The sequence below is a fragment of the Carya illinoinensis genome, chromosome 13, assembly GCF_018687715.1.
Source record: "Carya illinoinensis cultivar Pawnee chromosome 13, C.illinoinensisPawnee_v1, whole genome shotgun sequence".
In the NCBI taxonomy this organism is placed as follows: Eukaryota; Viridiplantae; Streptophyta; class Magnoliopsida; order Fagales; family Juglandaceae; genus Carya; species Carya illinoinensis.
This window is the reverse complement of record NC_056764.1, coordinates 30,743,706-30,762,004: the sequence shown is the minus strand read 5'-3', so window position 1 is coordinate 30,762,004 and position 18,299 is coordinate 30,743,706. Positions and strand designations below refer to the sequence as shown.

The 18,299-nt window shown below is 35.2% G+C and overlaps 1 protein-coding gene across 2 annotated transcripts; it reads left to right on the top strand.

Annotated features, from left to right (window-relative positions):
* Positions 1 to 6,680: 6,680 nt before the first annotated feature.
* Positions 6,681 to 9,314, top strand: LOC122291443 (transcription initiation factor IIB-2-like). Of its 2 annotated transcripts, none has more exons than XM_043099161.1 (2): positions 6,681 to 7,121; positions 7,392 to 7,476. In XM_043099161.1, the coding sequence occupies exons 1-2, from the start codon at positions 6,769 to 6,771 to the stop codon at positions 7,459 to 7,461; spliced, it is 423 nt and encodes a 140-aa protein (XP_042955095.1). In that variant the 5' UTR covers positions 6,681 to 6,768; the 3' UTR covers positions 7,462 to 7,476. The 2 variants fall into 2 exon arrangements, with proteins under 2 accessions (XP_042955095.1, XP_042955097.1); XM_043099163.1 differs by lacking the exon at positions 7,392 to 7,476 and adding an exon at positions 8,960 to 9,314 and having other exon boundaries at positions 6,685 to 7,121.
* Positions 9,315 to 18,299: the final 8,985 nt, after the last annotated feature.

Sequence of the window (18,299 nt, the reverse complement as noted above, 5' to 3'; positions counted from 1 at the left end):
TCAAAGCAGAGTAATGAAGTGCCTATTAAAAAAAAAAATTGCAGAGTAACGAAGTTGAGGATGAATTTGATTGCCCCTCCTTGAAATTCTTGTAACGTTTCAAGCAGAGTAACGAAGTGGGATTCTAGATTTTGTATAACCTGTGGAGAACATGACTTGTGCTTCCTTGAACTTGGGTTCTTTTCTTTTTCCCGGCCTCAAAGTGATCGACATTTCCAGCACATCATGAGGTGTTGTTTAAATTTGTCTTTTTGTTGCGAACATTTGAGTGGTTTGATTTTCACGTCAAAATAATTGAAGCGAGAACAGGTGGTTGGACTTGAACTGATCTGTCTTGACGGATTGTGTCATTTTACAATTAGAATTAAAATAAATAAAAAATAAAAAAATTAATATTTTAATAAAATAATAAAAAATTTGTTGAGTCTGTTATTTAATATTGTAAAAAATGGCTCGCTAAAATTTATAAAAATAAATTTTCTAACTAAATTTATTGAGGCCCCTTATCAACCTCGACATCCATAATTTAATTATATATAATATGCTAAACTACCCAACAACATCTCATTACAGCCCGTCATCTAATTTGATAGTGATACATATGCAACGTCTATCGTCATGATTAATGGTATTTAGGTTACGAAAGCTGCATCTAACTGTGTTTGAAAGTCTCAATTAGCGTGATTAATTAATGATGTGATATTCTGAAATATGCAAGGAATATTAAAGTCCGGTACTCCGGCCTATATACTACTACTACTACCATGCCATAAATCAATGACCACATGTACATTAATCAATGAAATTGATAATATTTATATATAACACCCAATTTGACAATCATTAATATCTTCTTCTTCTTTTTTAAGTTTTCTAATTTTTTAATTTTCTTAAATCAAAAGTACTTCAAAAAATTCAAAATCATCTTATAATTTATTATTTTTTCTTTTATCGTTCTCTAGATCGAGAACGAACACGGAGATCTCATGCATACATCCACACAACTGCTATGACATAATTTAATTTAGAAGCAGATTTATGATCAAATTGATAGAGCTTTTACACTTTTGATGCAATATACACAATATTAGAGCTAATCGATTTTTTTCTCTTTCTCTTTTAAATATTTTTTAAATGTCTTAAACTATTAAGGAAAAATAAAAAAATTCATTAATATATAGTCACTTCCTTCATCATTAAAAAAAAAAATAAAAAAGGCATTTAATTATTAATAGGCACGTACATTTGAGATATTTCATTCTATCATTTTCCTACTTTACTTTAATTAAAAGATCTAATTAAATCATGTGGCCATGGAATTCATTAGTTTCAACGAGTTCCGGTCAAGTCTCCATATGCAACAGACTACGTACGATGCTTCCAACTTCCAACCAAAAACCCATCGATGGCGATGGATCGGGTGGCTGAGAATTGATCAGTCAATTCTATCAATACTACGATGCTTTTTTTTTCTTTATTAAGAAAAATAATTAATCAGTAGGCATAATTATCGGCTAAATTAGATTTTTTTTTTTTTTTTTATAACCAGAAATTCATTCATTCACATCAAACAGAATCCTTACAAATAGAGTTTTTATCAAGCCAAATAACTTGACTTATAAATGAAGGACAATAATCCCACCATATCATAATGTCATCAACTTCCCATGCATGTCTAGCCAATTGATGAGCAGTCAAATTACGCAGCTGATTAACATGCACAACTCTTGCTTCTTGAAAACCCCTCATGAGCCTGTGAATATCTTTAAAATCAAATGTAGAATAAAATCAAAGTCTATTAGAAATTCAGAATTATCATTTAAAGCCTGAACAAGTATCAAACAATCAGTTTTTAACAACACTTTTGGAACACCCCATTGAGTACACAACTGTAATCCCCTTAACAAATCAGTAGCCTCAATAAATTCAGCAGAAGAGACTTCCCTTTCAGCTTTGCTTCAAGCCACTACAATATCACCATTATGATCTCTCAAAATCACCCCTACCCTAGCAAAATTATGTTCACAAAAAGTAGCCCCATCAACATTCAATTTCAAGGATCCTAGAAAAGGAGGATTCCAACACACAACTTTATTTATCTTCTTATTAGACACATAAAAACATACAACTGTTTATACTCTAGCTGTATAGAAAGACATTATTTACGATTACATTAGTTTGCATAATAAATGTATTTCTTCTATACCAAAGCCCCCAAGCAATTGCTATAAATCTGGACAGCAAGTCATCTAACCTCTATCTCGAGCCAAGTTTGCCAAATCCCAAAAGGAAATATCATAATTCACATTACCCAGTTGAGAACAATATTCCACCTATACATTTCTCATATGTCTGAACAATAAAACAAGGCATGAGCAGCATTTTCACCAACTTGGTTGCACAACACACATTGGTCATCCTCCAACACATGTTTCCTCTTCAAATTCAGAAATGTTGGAAGCTTTTCTTGACAAGCCTTCCATGCAAAAATCTTTATTTTTTTCGGGAGTTTTAGCTGCCACAAACACTTCCAAAAAACTAAATCAGTTCTTTCCCTTGAATGTTGCCCCATTACTTGAGATTGACTCTGTTGTAATACTCTTAACTGATTCTTCTCATGAACCCAAAACAAAAAAAGTCATCTGAACTTATAGAGACATGCATCTTTAGAATCTGTTGAACCATATTTGGATTGAATAGAGCTCTCAAAACCTGAATATTCCACCAACCCGTATCCTCATCTATTAATGACTGGACTCTTAAATCTTCCTCAATCTCAAAAGGAGCTAGAGGCATAGTAAAATTTGGAATCCATGGGTCTTTAAACACTCTTATAGATTTTCCATTCCCCACACGTCATGTACAACCTCTTTTCAAATAGTTAATCACTTCCCAAATTCCCTTCCAAACATAAGATGAATTAAAGCAAACTTTGGCTTCAAACAAGCTTGTAGTAGGAAATATCTGGCTTTATAAATTCTGTATAACAGAGAACCCTCATTTCCTAGAAGTCTCCATCCTTATTTAGCTAAGAAAGTTAAATTAAAAAGACGTAAATCTTTAAAACTCCTACCTCCTCTAAATTTTGAAGAGCAAAGCTTCTCTCAACTAACCCAATGTATTTTATTCTCCTGATTTACCCATCAAAATTTAACCATCATCATCTCTAACTCATAGCACAAAGACTTTAGAAACAAAAAACAACTAATAGCATATGTCGGAATGGACATTATTACTGCCTTAATAAAAACCTCCCTACTCCCTTGTAATAACAAATTTCCTTTCCACATTTGTAATTTCTGCCACAATCTCTTTTTAATACCCAAAAAGGCTTGTTTTTTTAACCTCCCAACCATAGGCTAAATTAGATGTTAATTAAGCTGTTGAGTGTTATCTTATCTTGATCATGATTTTTATTCTTATAAGACAATAACTTTAGGATCATTCTAGACAAGGGCATGCTATTTGACATTAATCCACTTTGATTGAGATAATAAAAATGATTATTTTTTAATTAGTTTTTAAATTTTATTTTTTTAAAGAAAAATTAATAGTTGATATGTCATTTTTTATTTAAGAAAATATAGAAATTAAAAATGTGGAATTAAATAAATTTGACTCAATTTGGTCAAATTAGCTAGGATTGCCAATTAAAGTTATGTTAATTAGTATTTTTGATAACTTTATACCATTAACCTAAAGTTAATATAAATGTCTCTCTCTTTTTGGTTTATAGAAAACCCTAATTAGAAGAACATTACATCATAGGTTCAAATTGAGTCAGACCAACTACTTTCGTAATCAATTATATATAGTACGTACCAAAACACAATACGTACACAAATATTTAAAACATCCTCAAACTTCTTTGCAATTGCAAATGAACTTACACATGCAAGTGAGTGAGCAATTACATGCATTTGGCTCCCTCCTTTCATGCATGCATGGCTGATTTCATACAGATGGATTGATTTAGATAGACATCTCATTCGCCTCCACCAACAATATTGCTCGATCTCTGCACTTATAGATCTGTAGAACTTTTAAGCACCTCAATTGTCGTTATGGACTAGTCACTTAATTTCTATAATAATGTCAGGTATGATCTCCATTTGACATATTAGTTGTAGCTCTCTCATCAAGACTGCCAAAGCTTCCATATCCTCTACCTTCTCTTGCATATTTTCGAAGTAAAATTCTACCTGTCATCTCTATACTACACATAATTTTTTATCGTTTTATTTTTTCTCTTAGCAAGAAGGTGATGTATGGATGCTGAGTAAAAGAACTGATCAATTAGTTTAGCAGGAATAAAATAAAAAATAAAATAAAAAATAAAATAAAAAATAAAATAAAATAAGTATGGTGTGTAGTGTGTGGTGTGTGGTGTGTGGTGTATGATGAGTAGCAAAACTCAATTTGAAATTCAAATCATTTGCATATATGTTACCATTAAAAAATTAAAACCTCTAATTCCATCTCAGTAAGATAACTCCCGCCACTTCAAATTTAGAGTAATTATTAATTATCAAGTAGTTTTTGGAAGCAAGATAATACTCAATACATCTTATCATAAGATGTGATGTTAAATTTATGTAATTCTTCTATGAACATTGTCGCATTTACATTAATTTAGTATATATAAAAGTAGTTGGAGATCAAGGCCTTAATTTATCATCTTATAATTCTGTTGTTTTCCCCAGACTGTACGTTCTTTTGGGCATGCATGCATATTCTTCTACGTCTACCATCATATCTTTAATTTAGGTCAATAGATTGAGCAATTGATGAACGTTCATATATATTCCTTAATTTCTATCATGATCTGTACCATAATATATATCCACAAAGCCATGCATGCAGCATCTTGAAGATTTTATTCAATTACTACTTCATCAGTAGTAACGTAGGATACCCGTTTCTTTCTTCAATTCCCAAACAAAAACTCAAAAACTGGAATATTGGCCAGAGGAACCACAGATATAAGTAATGCGTTTTCACTCCCTAGAGGGTGGGCTAGCTCAAGCTGTGGTGGCCGGCCACCAACAGCGATTCTATGAATTAAGAAAAAACGATAAATTTATATCTCTTACAACTATTTTATATTAAGTAATGCTTATTTTATATTAAGGAATACTATATATAAGTTCTAAATAGATAAGTCTCATATAAATTTGTTGTAAATATGTTTCACCATCATTCACATACGATCACTTGCAATTAAAGAGTAAAAGTGACTTAGGGGTTCGTGGGAATTACGCCTCCGATGCCCAAGTCAATAATCACAGTGAGAATCTTTTTTAGTACTAATAAATCAGATAATCTTTCACATACCTGGGTTATTTGTATATACAGAGTCTATGAGACATCTGTTATTATGTGATAACAGATTTATCTGTTATTCAAAATTCAAATGTTGAGACGAAGGATTTATCCACATTCGAACGATATCTATACTCAACCAGTAGCTTCCATTCTCCAATAGATTTTCGGGCAGTTATTTTCTTGGTAGTTAAGATGGATTGGGCCTTGAAGGTAGACCGAGCTCTCAGGGAGTTGAGTTAGCAGTACGATTGTTGACTCAAGTCCATTGATTAGTCCAATGGGCCTCAAAGGATATCGAGCCATCTCTAAAGTCTTTTATAAAAAAAGTAAGTTCCATTAATTAAAATTAGTTTTTTAAGAGTTTTTTAAGATGTAGTTCATATTTTTATAAGGACTTGGTTATTTTTAATTTGTATAAATTATTTCTCTTTAATATTCAATCTATACAAGTATTGACCCATTTCATTAAAAATAAATTTATATTTTATAAAAAAAATCTATTTATTATTTCTACATTACATATTATATTTAATTTTTTTTATTTAAATATGATAATATACTGAGGGGAGATGATGAGTTGGAAAGCGGATTTACATCCAAATTAAAAGGCCTGTTTGGGATTGCGGTGGGAGGTCTAAAAAGTGCGGTAGAACAGTATAAAGTACTTATATAACAAAATTTATTCGTTTGGTAGTTTTACATTAAAGTACTTCTAAACTAAGAAAAAGCAAAAAACTACGTTTCAACAAAAGCAACAAAGTGATGCTTTTTGTCATAAGCACTTTAAAAAAAGTAATCCATATTTTACCGTGCTATATATATTACGAAATGACCCTCATCATTTTAGCACAATGACAATTTTGCCAATCTATATTTTTTATTATTCTCGTATAATCTACTCAAGACTTTGCCTATTAATATTTTTCATTCTTCTTTTATCACTTATGCATCGTTGAAGAAATTTTCTTTTTTATTATAATTATTGAAAAATTTATTAGACTATTTTTATTATTATTTTATTATAATATTTTATTTTTATCAAGTATATGCCATGTTATGTCATTTTTATGTCAAAAAGTGTTTTTTAAATTTATTTCCAAACAAATTAGTATGTTTAAAAGTGTTATAGACATACAAATTCCAAACAATAAATAACTTTTTAATAATAGAGCTTATTGCGTTAAATTTAAGTTATAAACTTTAAGTTAAAAATAATATTTTCTATCCAACTCCAAATATTTTCTACCACAACCCCAAACATGCACTAAACATGCACTAGAAAAAGCCCAAACTGACAGTTACAAACTGAAGAGCCATCTGTTGCGGGACCCACAAAGCATGTTTGTCTTTGAGCAAAACGACATCATTCTCTGTGGAAGAAAGAAGATAACATTCCACTTCCTTCCTTCTGGGAAACACCACCCCTCCCCCAAACACCAAACCATGACCGACTTGTTCTGTCCCGACTGCAAGCGGGCGACGGAGGTGGTGTTCGACCACTCCGCCGGAGACACCGTCTGCTACGAGTGCGGCCTTGTTCTTGAGGCCCATTCCATCGACGAGACCTCCGAGTGGCGTACTTTCGCCAATGAGTCCGGTGACAACGATCCCGTCCGAGTCGGTGGCCCCTCCAACCCCTTGCTTGCAGACGGTGGCCTCTCCACCGTCATTTCCAGGCCCAATGGGGCTTCAGGAGACTTCTTGTCCTCCTCGCTCGGCCGCTGGCACAACCGCGGGTCCAATCCGGATCGTTCGCTTATTCAGGCTTTCAAGGCCATTGCCACCATGTCCGACAGGTTTCTTCTCTCCCTCTCTCTCTCTCTCTTTCTGTGGTTACGGTGGTTCTTTTTATGTTTAGTCGGAAAATGAGAGGAAGTTTTAGAATTAACGTTGGTTTCTTGAATTTGAAACTTTTCATGCAACTTTTATATAATCATAGTCTCTCTCTCTCTCTCTCTCTCTCTCTCTGATGTTTTTTTTTTTCGCCTTGTTACTGGAGAAAATGAGGGTGAATGAGTGAAAAAAAACCCTTATTTTTCTGTGATTGTCTTCACTTTCGAATCCAGCCATGCTTTGGGAAGAAAGAGATGCATTTTTAAAGGAAAAGGAGCGACGAGATTTGCTGAGTACAAATGAAAATTCGACCGAGGCCTCTTAATTTTCCGTTTGGCTGGTGAGAGAGGTGGAGGCGCAAACTGGAAGGGTGTTGTTTGAGATTGTATGGGTTTTGCCAATAAACAAGTTTTTTAAAGCTCCTAAGAAACAAAGTTGATATTGATTAGTTAGATTAAGTATGAGGTGGACACATCTGTGAGGATAAGTATAGACGACTTTTTTATTTGATTTAGTTAAGCCTGTGTGTGTCTGCTAGGTGAGAAAGTGGTGGAAGAGAATAGAAAATTTGGTGGGTCCTTTGTGTTTTTGTCTTGTTTATTTTTAAGAAGGAAGCATTATGCTATTCAAGTAGGGACCTTTATCTGTTTGGGCTGATTGAGTGGGAGTTTACTATATATGGGTAGGAAAACATAATTCGATATTCATGATTTTGATAATTATTCCTATTCTGCTATTCAACCGTGGTATACTTTTTCTGTCTTTGTAACCTTAATATTCCCATCATTTCAGCAGATAATAGATTCCTGCTTTCTGTTGAGAATATTTGCAGACTGCAATATAGTTGAAACTACTATTTTCATTGCCAATTTTTGTCAATAAAATAGATTGTTAATGAAAAGACTTGTACGTAGACTGAGAGAGAGAAGAAAAAACTTGTGCAAAGGAAATATGTGGCGTGGCCAGGAGTGAAGTGAATTAAGTTTCTATAGAGCATAAATAGCTGGTTTCTTTTTCAGGCAACCCGTTCATTTTTTCTGAATGGTCTAAAAACTCTTTTTTTTTTTTTTTAAGTAAGAAGTAAATTTTATTCATACGAATGAAATAGGTATAGCCTGTGTGCACAAAAAGTATACAAAAGAACACCTAAATACATTCTATAGTAAGGAAAGAAAGTCATGAACATTGTTTACATCAAGTACAATAGCTGAAAACCAAAGCATCAATGTGCACATAAAAAAATTCCGAAGCTCTGCCATCGTGCGCCCCCTATCCTCGAAGCATCTCTCATTTCTTTCTAACCATGTACACCACATGATACACAACGGGATCATCTTCCACACTGCCACCACTTGAGGGGAGCCTTGAAGTTCCTTCCTACAGGCCAATAAATCCACCACCTTCGAAGGCATTACCCAAGCAATATCCATTCTTCTAAGATCTCATTCCAAAGCCCCCTTGTAACCTCATAGTGCAATAGTAAGTGATCTACAGATTTTCCATGCTTTTTACACAAATAACACCAATCCATCACAATGATGGTCTAAAAACTTTGGAGTTCAAGTGTCATTTTTAGTGTTTTATGGCAATGTTTTGTCTGGATTACGGAGTGATGTTTGATTTTTAAGAATGACATAATCAGATAAAAGAAAAGGAACAAATCAAATGTACTTTTCTCATCTCTATAATTGAGATACCAATAGTAGGTGATTGCTATGAGATTGTTGAAAATCTAAGGTTTATATCTGACTGATGCAAGTCTTCACCCAAGAAAGGCTGATATAATAATTCTTTATTTCAGGTTGGGACTTGTTGCAACCATAAAGGTATGATGGTTACAAAGGAGGACTGTTTTAACTTAATTCAATATGCTGAAAAGTGATCTACATATCATTCTTTTTCATTGTTGTTACCTAGTGTTTAGGATGGCTTAATATCCATGTTACTTTGTTTGGGTTTATCATGAGTGGTTATGTCAAAAACTTGATATATCTTGTATTGTGCTCAGCTGCTTCAGACGTATAATGTTCATATGATCCATTTGAGTGTATTTAGAGATGTAAGGACCCAGTTGTTATGGGGCTATTGAAAGACAATCGTTTCACTAGCTGTTGAATGGTTGAAAGAGTGTCTTTCAGGAGAAAGCATGTACGTTATATGGTGTTGTACATATTCTGATTTCAGTCACAGCCAACCAAGAGTGATTAAGATGGAATCTGAATTCCTAGTAGGATTTGAGTTCTAAACTGTCTTATTGATGAAGGTCAGAAACCTGAATATTCATAAATGTTCAAACTTTCAGATTTCATTGTTAACAGAATCAAATAATACTTGCTTAAATGGTATGTCGGCAAAAATTAAATTGTAAATTTGTTTCTCGTTAAGGACACTATCCTGTTTATGTGGTTTTGTTTGTAATCCGATTCTATCCATCTTTTTATTTTTAAATCACAGCAAAGGCAGTTATTGGAAAACAGATGTTTGTACAGTTGGCAGTCACAGTTTTTGACCTGAAAATTAGCGCTGTAATTCTGTTGCAGATGTGCAGTTGTATAGGATAGTATTGGGAACTTGTATGGCATCAGTGTGATTGCATAAGAGAGAGAATGTAACATAAGTGTAATCTGCAACTTACAAGTTGCAAATGATTCACCTTCCATATTTTTTGGGTGAACGAGTCATTCCATCAATAGCAATACAGTTCAGTACATAGCATCTTTAGCAATACAAGGTAAAAAACAACATAGCAGAGAGTTTAACAAACACTCCTAACATAAACTACAAATCTGCAAAGACTCTTTTGCTACAGAGAGTGTTGGTCGGAATCTCAGTTCCTGGGGCGCTAAGAAGCACCCCTTACTCACCTCTTAAAACCATTTTTAAAGGCTACCAAATTGTTTAGATCCTATGAGATGATTTTCAAGATGTTTTGTTTGTGACTAGGTTGGTCTCCGTATATCCTGCAATTCCTCCATATCCAGACATGATATACTATGAGCGAAGACCAATTCCTAATTGATGCAAAGGAATGTGGTGAGATTGTGACACTAGTCGTGAAAGGAAGGACAGAGGAGGCCATAACTGAATTGCCACCAACCGTGCAGCTCTTGCTTAAAGAATTTTCGAACATCACCCCACAAGAGCTACCAACTGGACTCCCTCCCATATACAACATTGCATTGACTTGGTGCCGAGTGCTAGTCTCCCCAATTTGCCGCATTACTGAATGAGCCCCAACGAACACAAAGTCTTACAAGACAAAGTTGAAGACCTCATCTACAAGGGGCTGATTCGAGAAAGCATGAGTCATTGCGCTGTTCCGGCCTTACTCACCCCCAAGAAGGATGGAAGTTGGCAAATGTGCGTGGAAAGTCACGCCATCAACAAAATCACGATAAAATATAAATTTCCCATATCACGACTAAATGACATGCTAGATATGCTTGCAGGCTTAAAATTTTTTTCCAAGCTTGACTTGAGGAGTGGCTACCATCAAATAAGAGTTCAGCCCGGCGATGAATGGAAAACAGCTTTTAAAACAAAGGAAGGACTCTACGAGTGGCTGGTCATGACATTCGCCTTGTCAAACGCACCTAGCACTTTTATGAGAGTGATGCACCAAACTCTCAAACCTTTTATTGGCAAGTTCATGGTTGTATATTTCGACGATATTCTCCTATACAGTCAAGATGAGCAGCAGCACCTCTCGCACTTGAAGGAAGTGTTGTCGGTCTTAAGGGAGAACAAGCTTTATCTCAACTTGCATAAATGCAATTTTTCTCACTAGCAGCTTGCTCTTCCTCAACTTTGTCATTGGCTCAGAAGGGGTCCAGGTTGATGAAGCAAAGGTTCGAGCAATCTGAGAGTGGCCCCGCCCATCCTCCATTACTCAAGTCTGTAGCTTCCATGGGTTAGCAACCTTTTACTGGAGGTTCATCTAGAATTTCAGCACACTTGCTGTACCAACTACAGAGTGTATGAAGAAGGGGAGGTTTCATGGGGGTGATGACCAAGATGCATTGCCATCATCAAAGAAAAATTGTCTACTGCCCCTGTTCTCGCTTTGCCTAGTTTCGAGAAATTGTTTGAGGTAGAGCACAATGCATCCATCGTTGGCATTGGAGCCGTTCTTTTACAAGAAGGCAGACCCATTGAATTTTTTAGTGAAAAATTAAATGAAGCACGGTGCAAGTGGACTGTTTATGAGCTGGAATTCTATGCTATAGTCAAGGCCTTGAAACATTGGGAGCACTATTTGGTTCAACGGGAATTCGTGCTTTACAGTGATCACCATGCTCTCAAGTTCATAAACACGCAAACCCACATGAATTGGATGCATGCATAGTGGGTAGCTTTCATACAAAAGTTTACTATGGTCCTTAAGTGTAACAGCCCGCTAGAAATTCAATTAAGGAATTTCTATTGATTTTAGGAATCTCGTGAAAACTCCGTAAGTTTACACGAATCGACTAATCGCATAGGTTTTAACCTGTCAACATAGTTAGTGTTATCACTCACTATGGTGCCAGAAATGCGATTTTAATTATTTGAGATAGTTAGAAGTGTCAGAATACATTATAGTCTACACCACTAGGCTTAATTAAATATTTAAGATTTTTCAGTACTAAGTTTATTACGTTTATTTTTGGAGTGAATAGTAACCTCGGTAAACGTACTAAGCGCAGTGTTTTCAAAATCATAGTGTGTAATGTCCAAATTAGGTTAGTGAAATTTTATTTGGACACATGGAAATATTTTAGCAACCTTACTCTTCCAAGTCTACTCCACATTTGAAAAATATCTTGAGCTGATTTTTATAGATATTATTGGATAGAATATTTTGAGATAATCTTTTATAGATATTTTGGGTAGGAGAAAACCACACTCAACTCTCAACTCCAGCCTTATCATCTCCCTTATCTCATCCATAAGTGTCTCCAGCCAGCACCCACGAACTTATCTTCAATTACACCTTCCAATAAAAGATTATCAAACACTCTCTCTCGGACAGTTTTTATGAGTTCTTTTGCACGCCCATTTCGAAGCTTTTATAAGTGTTTTATCATAAAGTCTCATTCATATAAGTTGTTCCTTTTTGAGTCTAGTTTACATGGATATCTTATTTGCCCCATTTGAAGATCATTTGGTCAGTCAAATATTGTGTAAACTATAGAAAGGTCATTCTGGGAGATAAACTGGAGAATATGTTATAGTTTGGAGTTTTTGACCAAGCTAATGGATAGATATTGGTCTGAAATTTTTATGGAGTATTGTTAACATGTATATATGACTATTGGTTGAGTATTTTTGCATGATTAAAGGTTTTGATGAAAGATTTTCTTAGATTTAGAAACTTAGAAACTGGAAGAGGAAAAACAGTTTCTGTTTTGAGAAAGTTTAACTCTTTGGTGGTCTAAACCTATTCTAATGACTTTGATAATTTTATTGGAGGATCCTAAGCATCTTATATACATGTTATATTATTATTTTGAAGATATTTGATGTTAGTTTCAAATATATGAAATTTTATGTAAAGAGATATTCAGATAAGCCAAAGTGTGGATGTTCTTGGCTAAATTTATGTTTTGGTTAATTTTTAACCATGTGATCTTGAATTAGAAGCTTATATATGTTTTAAGACATCTTTTTAAACCATGTGATGGCTTGGTTTGAAGATCACATATTTATAAGTCATAGATCAAAAGGTTGATCAAAACAAGTTGGAAACAAAAATCAATAGAAATAGCATATGAGAATTTCGGCCCTATGGAGTTTTAATAGTTGTGATTAGTTTTAAATTTTTCTAAATCGATATTTGAATTGAGGATAAAATTTACATGATGCATGTAAATTTTGGTGACTTTTGGAGTTAGTATGCAAAATCCTTAAGTTATGGATAAAACGGTCATTTTCCTACATGCAGAGAGTAAAATAGAAATTTTACTCTTTAAGTTAGTATTTTCCATATTTCAATTTATTAGTGATTTAGTGTTAACTTTTAGAATCACTAATTACAGTTCCTTGTGATCGCGCTTGAGGTTTTATAAGAAACACGGAGATCGAGGTAAGTTAGCTTTTAACTTACTAGCAGTCTACTGTGTATGTGTGCTAAGTAAAAGAACTACAGTGTATGTATGTATGTTATCATATATGTCATGCCATGCCAAGTTATCTGTAATTGTCTATTATACAAAAATTATTTTGTCATCAATTTTTATCTGTTACATAATATATTCTGTCATGTATTACTGTACATTACGAGTATGTCATGTTAAATATGTTGTCTGTTATATGTTATGCCATGTTACGAAATGTTTCTATCTCAAGTTGGTCATGTATTTCAAATTATGTTCAAGTCACGTTATGTTACGTTAGGGCTTCAATCCTTTTGTATTCCAATCACGTTTCATCTTGAGTACATTCAGTTTATGTAGAATACATGGGGCCACAACAACTGTGGAGTATGTATTTAACTACATTATGATGCGTCGAATACATGGGGCCACAACAACTATGGAGTATGTATTTTTCATGTTAAGTCAAGTTTATGTAGAATACATGGGGCCACAACAACTGTGGAGTATGTATTTAACTGCATTGTGATGTGTAGAATACATGGGGCCACAACAACTGTGGAGTATGTATTTACACATAGAATACATGGGGCCACAACAACTGTGGAGTATGTATTTTTCATGTTAAGTCAAGTTTGTATAGAATACATGGGGCCACAACAACTGTGGAGTATGTATTTTTCATGTTAATTCAAGTTTCAGATCAAGTTTATGTCAAGTCAAGCTCAGTTCATGTTTCAATTTAAGTTATGTCAATTATGCTATGTTGTACGCTAAGTTATGTTTTAACTACTTATGAATTTGATTATGCATTTATGCTTTTACTGTCATCCATGCATCATTAGTCTGTGTGGAAGTTTTTTGTTAACTTGCTGAGATTTGTAATCAAATCTCACTGTGGTAGTCCCAACTACCATTCCCCCCGAATGGTAGATCTTGATACAGGACCTGAAGGAGGATCAGGAGCTGACCAACTAGACACAGTCGACTGAACGACGGTGCGCCGTTAATGTTAATAAAGTAGTTAAATTACTACTTGTACGATGGAGTTGCATCTCCAGCACTTTTGGATCATAATTATTTTGGACTAGTGCTGTGATCTTAGTTATTCAATGGATCTTTATGTATGAAGTATGTTTTAAGCATTTGGGATATTTTCAATTTGGTGCATAGTATTGCTAAAGAAAAAAAAAATTATCCGCTGCGAATATTGCATAATGTTAGATGCATGTTAGGAACATTGCATCTTATATGTCATGAACGGGGGCAGGTAACCTTGTGTTGCATGTCTCGACACTTCAAATATCCGTCCGATCCCAAACGGAATTTGGGGGCGTCACATTAAGCATAAGTCAGGGAAGCACAATAAGGTGGCCGATGCCCTTAGCCGCAGAGGAGAGCTCTTGGTGATCTTACAAACCGAGATCACAGGGTTTGAGCAACTCAAGGATCTTTACGTGGAAGATGATGATTTCTGAGAGGCATGGAAGAACTGCAAACTTAGGCAACCTGTGGCTGATTTTCATGTCCAAGATGGGTACTTATTTCACGACAACCAATTGTGCATACCACGGACATCACTGCACGAACACCTAATACGTGAATTGAATGGGGGTGGCCTGGGAGGACATCTGGGGCATGACAAGACAATAGCCCAAGTATCTAAATGTTACTACTTAGCTAAGATGAGACGTGGGAAGGTTTGTCCATAAATGCCCAATTTGCCAAATGGGCAAGGGTCACTCGCAAAATACCGGGTTGCACACACCTCTACCCATGCTTGAGAACATTTGGGAAGATGTGAGTATGGACTTCGTGCTTGGCCTCCCATGAACTTAGCATGGAGTGGACTCCGTCTTTGTGGTCATCGATTGATTCCCGAAGATGGTCCACTTCATTCCGTGCCGAAAGACAGTCGATGCCTCGAACATTGCTCACCTCTTTTTAAAGGAAGTCGTGCAACTTCATGGAATCCCAAAATCAATCACTTCTGATAGGGACGTCAAATTTCTTAGCCACTTTTGGATCACTCTTTGGAAGAAATTTGATACAGGCCTTAACTACAGCAGCACTTGCCATCTGCAAACGGATGGGCAAACTGAAGTGACTAACCGCACACTAGGCAATATGATTCGATGCATCTCAGGAGACAAGCCGAAACAATGGGATGTATGTCTTCCTCAAGCAGAGTTCACTTTCAACAATATGATCAATCGATCAACTGGGAAGACTCCTTTCGAAATTGTGTACACTCGACCCCCAAAACACACTCTAGACTTAATTCCTTTTCCAAGGCTTCCAGGACTCAGCACGGCAGCAGAAAATATGCCTGAAAAAATTTAGCAAGTTCATTCCGATGTCCGTCTCAATTTGGAGAATTCCAACTTGCGATACAAGCAGGCAGCTAATAAGCATAGGCAAGTAAAAATTTTTCAAGAGGGAGACTTGGTGATGGTTCACCTCCGTAAGCAACGTTTTCCTACAGGGACATACAACAAGCTCAAGCACAAGAAGTTCGGACCAAGTCGAGTTGTGAAAAAAATCAATGACAATGCCTATGTGGTTGACCTTCCCGATGGTATGTAACGTATGTTAGTTTCCCCTAGTTTCAATGTTGAGGACATATTTGAGTACCATCCTCCAGATGAAGCATTATACCCTGACATTAGCTCGAGGTCGAGCTTCCTTCCAAGTGGGGCAGAATCTGATGCAGCAGACGTGACACCAAGAATGGAGGGACCATAAGAAGATTCAAGCACAAATCAAGGATGATTGCAATTTTATTCTTTCCTAAAAAAACTCTTGTAGATTTTAAGTCCATTCCAATAAAAGTGACCTTATCAAAGTGACCTTAGTTGTTACCATTATAGTAGTCTACTTTCCATTTTGAATTAATTTCCTAAGTTGCCTAAGTTTCCTTTATTAAGGAACCGAATAATGTAATGGGGGATGATCTGAATTATTATAAGCATTACAGATTTTATCAATAAACTTATGAATCATTGTTTGAGAAGACACAGCTCTTCTTGAATTTTCCTATATTTGTACGTTTCCGCCACGTTATACACAGTCCTAATCTCAAGTTCTCTACTAAAAATATGACTTATGCAAGTTAACATCAAGCCAAAACATAAGGTTGCACGTACACAATCAAAACAGAATATATGTTTTCAAGCCACCAAGTTTGCTGGTGGTAGGTGACAGTGCAGAATCTACATGAAAGGAAGAGGAGATCTAAATCAATTCAAGAACTCCATACGCCACATAGGCAAAATAATAAAGCATCATATTCTAGTGATACAACTGCATTCGAAGCACCAGAACAGAAGAAAGTTAGGCAGTTCTTCAATCTTGAAAATCTCAAGCATCACCCATCATCACAAGAAAGAAATGGAAACATCAAGATTCCTAGTCTAGGGGAAAATATGATGATTTTAATTTTAAGAACTTTCAGTCATTTGTCAATGTTAGGAACATAATTGATGATGATATTAGTCAATCTCTAAAAGGTTCCAGCATCTGTGTGGTGAATTATTCCTAAAATAAAATTTCTTAGGGTTTACACTAGCTAGGAAGGGGTAAGAGAAATACAGAGAGAGAGAGAGAGAGAGAGAGAGAGAGAGAGAGAGAGAGAGAGAGAGAGAGAGAGAGAGAGAGAGAGAGAGAGAGGAATGAAGAGTGATGTAGAACAAGTCCGCCGGCAAAGTCAGAGAAATCCACAGAGGGTGCTAAAAAGAAGAGAAAAGGTGTTACTTTGGAAAGGTCAAATTGAAATCAGATGTGATAAGAAATTTGAGATACATACTTCCATCATAATCTAACAATTCATGACTTCTAGTAATACAGGTTAACCGAGGAATGAAATTTGTTGGTGGTGAAAGTAGTGCACTGGGCAGGGTAAACGAGCATTTCTGGAAAATCTCTCATAACCATCTCTCTGTGATGTTTGATTTTTACAGCAAGATTGCTGGCAATACACTGCAACAGGAATGAAAATCGGGGTTACTGCATTGGTATGGCTTTGGGTATGCTTCAGCTCATTCCGATTTAGATTTTTTTTTAAATAAATCCACGTGGCAAGCCATCAGTCGGGATCCAACCTTGGTAGATTTAGTTGGTGGATGTAGGACTCTCAATATAAATCAGTAGTAGTTTACATATAGGTCTTTATAAAATGAAGTTTACATACTGACAGACTTAACAATATTACATCATATCTATTTTAATTATAAGCTTATATATATATAACACTTCTTAAACCAACCATTTCCCGATATGAAATCATGAATCATCTGTGCTCACCGCCTTCAGAGAAGATAAATGAGCAATCGCATACAGGTATATTATTATATCAAAGATATATAAGCAGAAGAGGTCAGAGACAAGGAGGAAGAGTCTTCGCAAAACATTTTATCTACCATAACACCGCACATAACTGAGTTAGTTGAAAGAAGTAGAGTGTGAAAAATTATTTTGTGCTACCTCATTCATAATTCCACCAAGACACCCCTCACCAAAGATCTTTTGATTAGGGGAAACCTCCAAATTGTCTTCTACTTTCCTCCCCTACAACCAGTTAAGAATGCACAAAAATAAATCCACATCAACCAAAATTAAGAATACTACTTGAATCAAATTATTTTTTAAAGTAAACAATGTCAACCAACAATATTGAGAGGCTACTTCCAATTCAAAAGGAACTTCACAAACTGACATTAGTCACCACAATAAACAAAGCAACTTCCTCAAGACTAGAAGTGCTATTCTTCCATTTGCCTCGTAATTAATTACCTATTTCCCGCAATCTCCTTAAGCTCGACAAGCATGTCACCTATGAGAAATCTTCTCAAACTACAAAACCTGAAAATTAATAACAATCATATGTAATAGACTGCAAGAAAATCTTATAAAGAACCAGCCACCAATAAGTGATCAACGTCAAAATGAAAGAATTCTAACAATCTGCAAGATGGCCTTCCCTAAAGCCATTCTTCCCATGATTGCCCTAAGCCAGCGGGACATAAAAAATAAATAAAAAATAAAATAAAATAAGCGAAAAAGAAGCAT

Bases quoted from the DNA above. Each gene is read 5' to 3' on its own strand.
- LOC122291443 (XM_043099161.1), top strand. From the start codon at position 6,769: ATGACCGACTTGTTCTGTCCCGACTGCAAGCGGGCGACGGAGGTGGTG. The intron at 7,122-7,391 runs GTTTCTTCTCTC...TTTCGAATCCAG, and splicing joins ATTGCCACCATGTCCGACAG to CCATGCTTTGGGAAGAAAGA.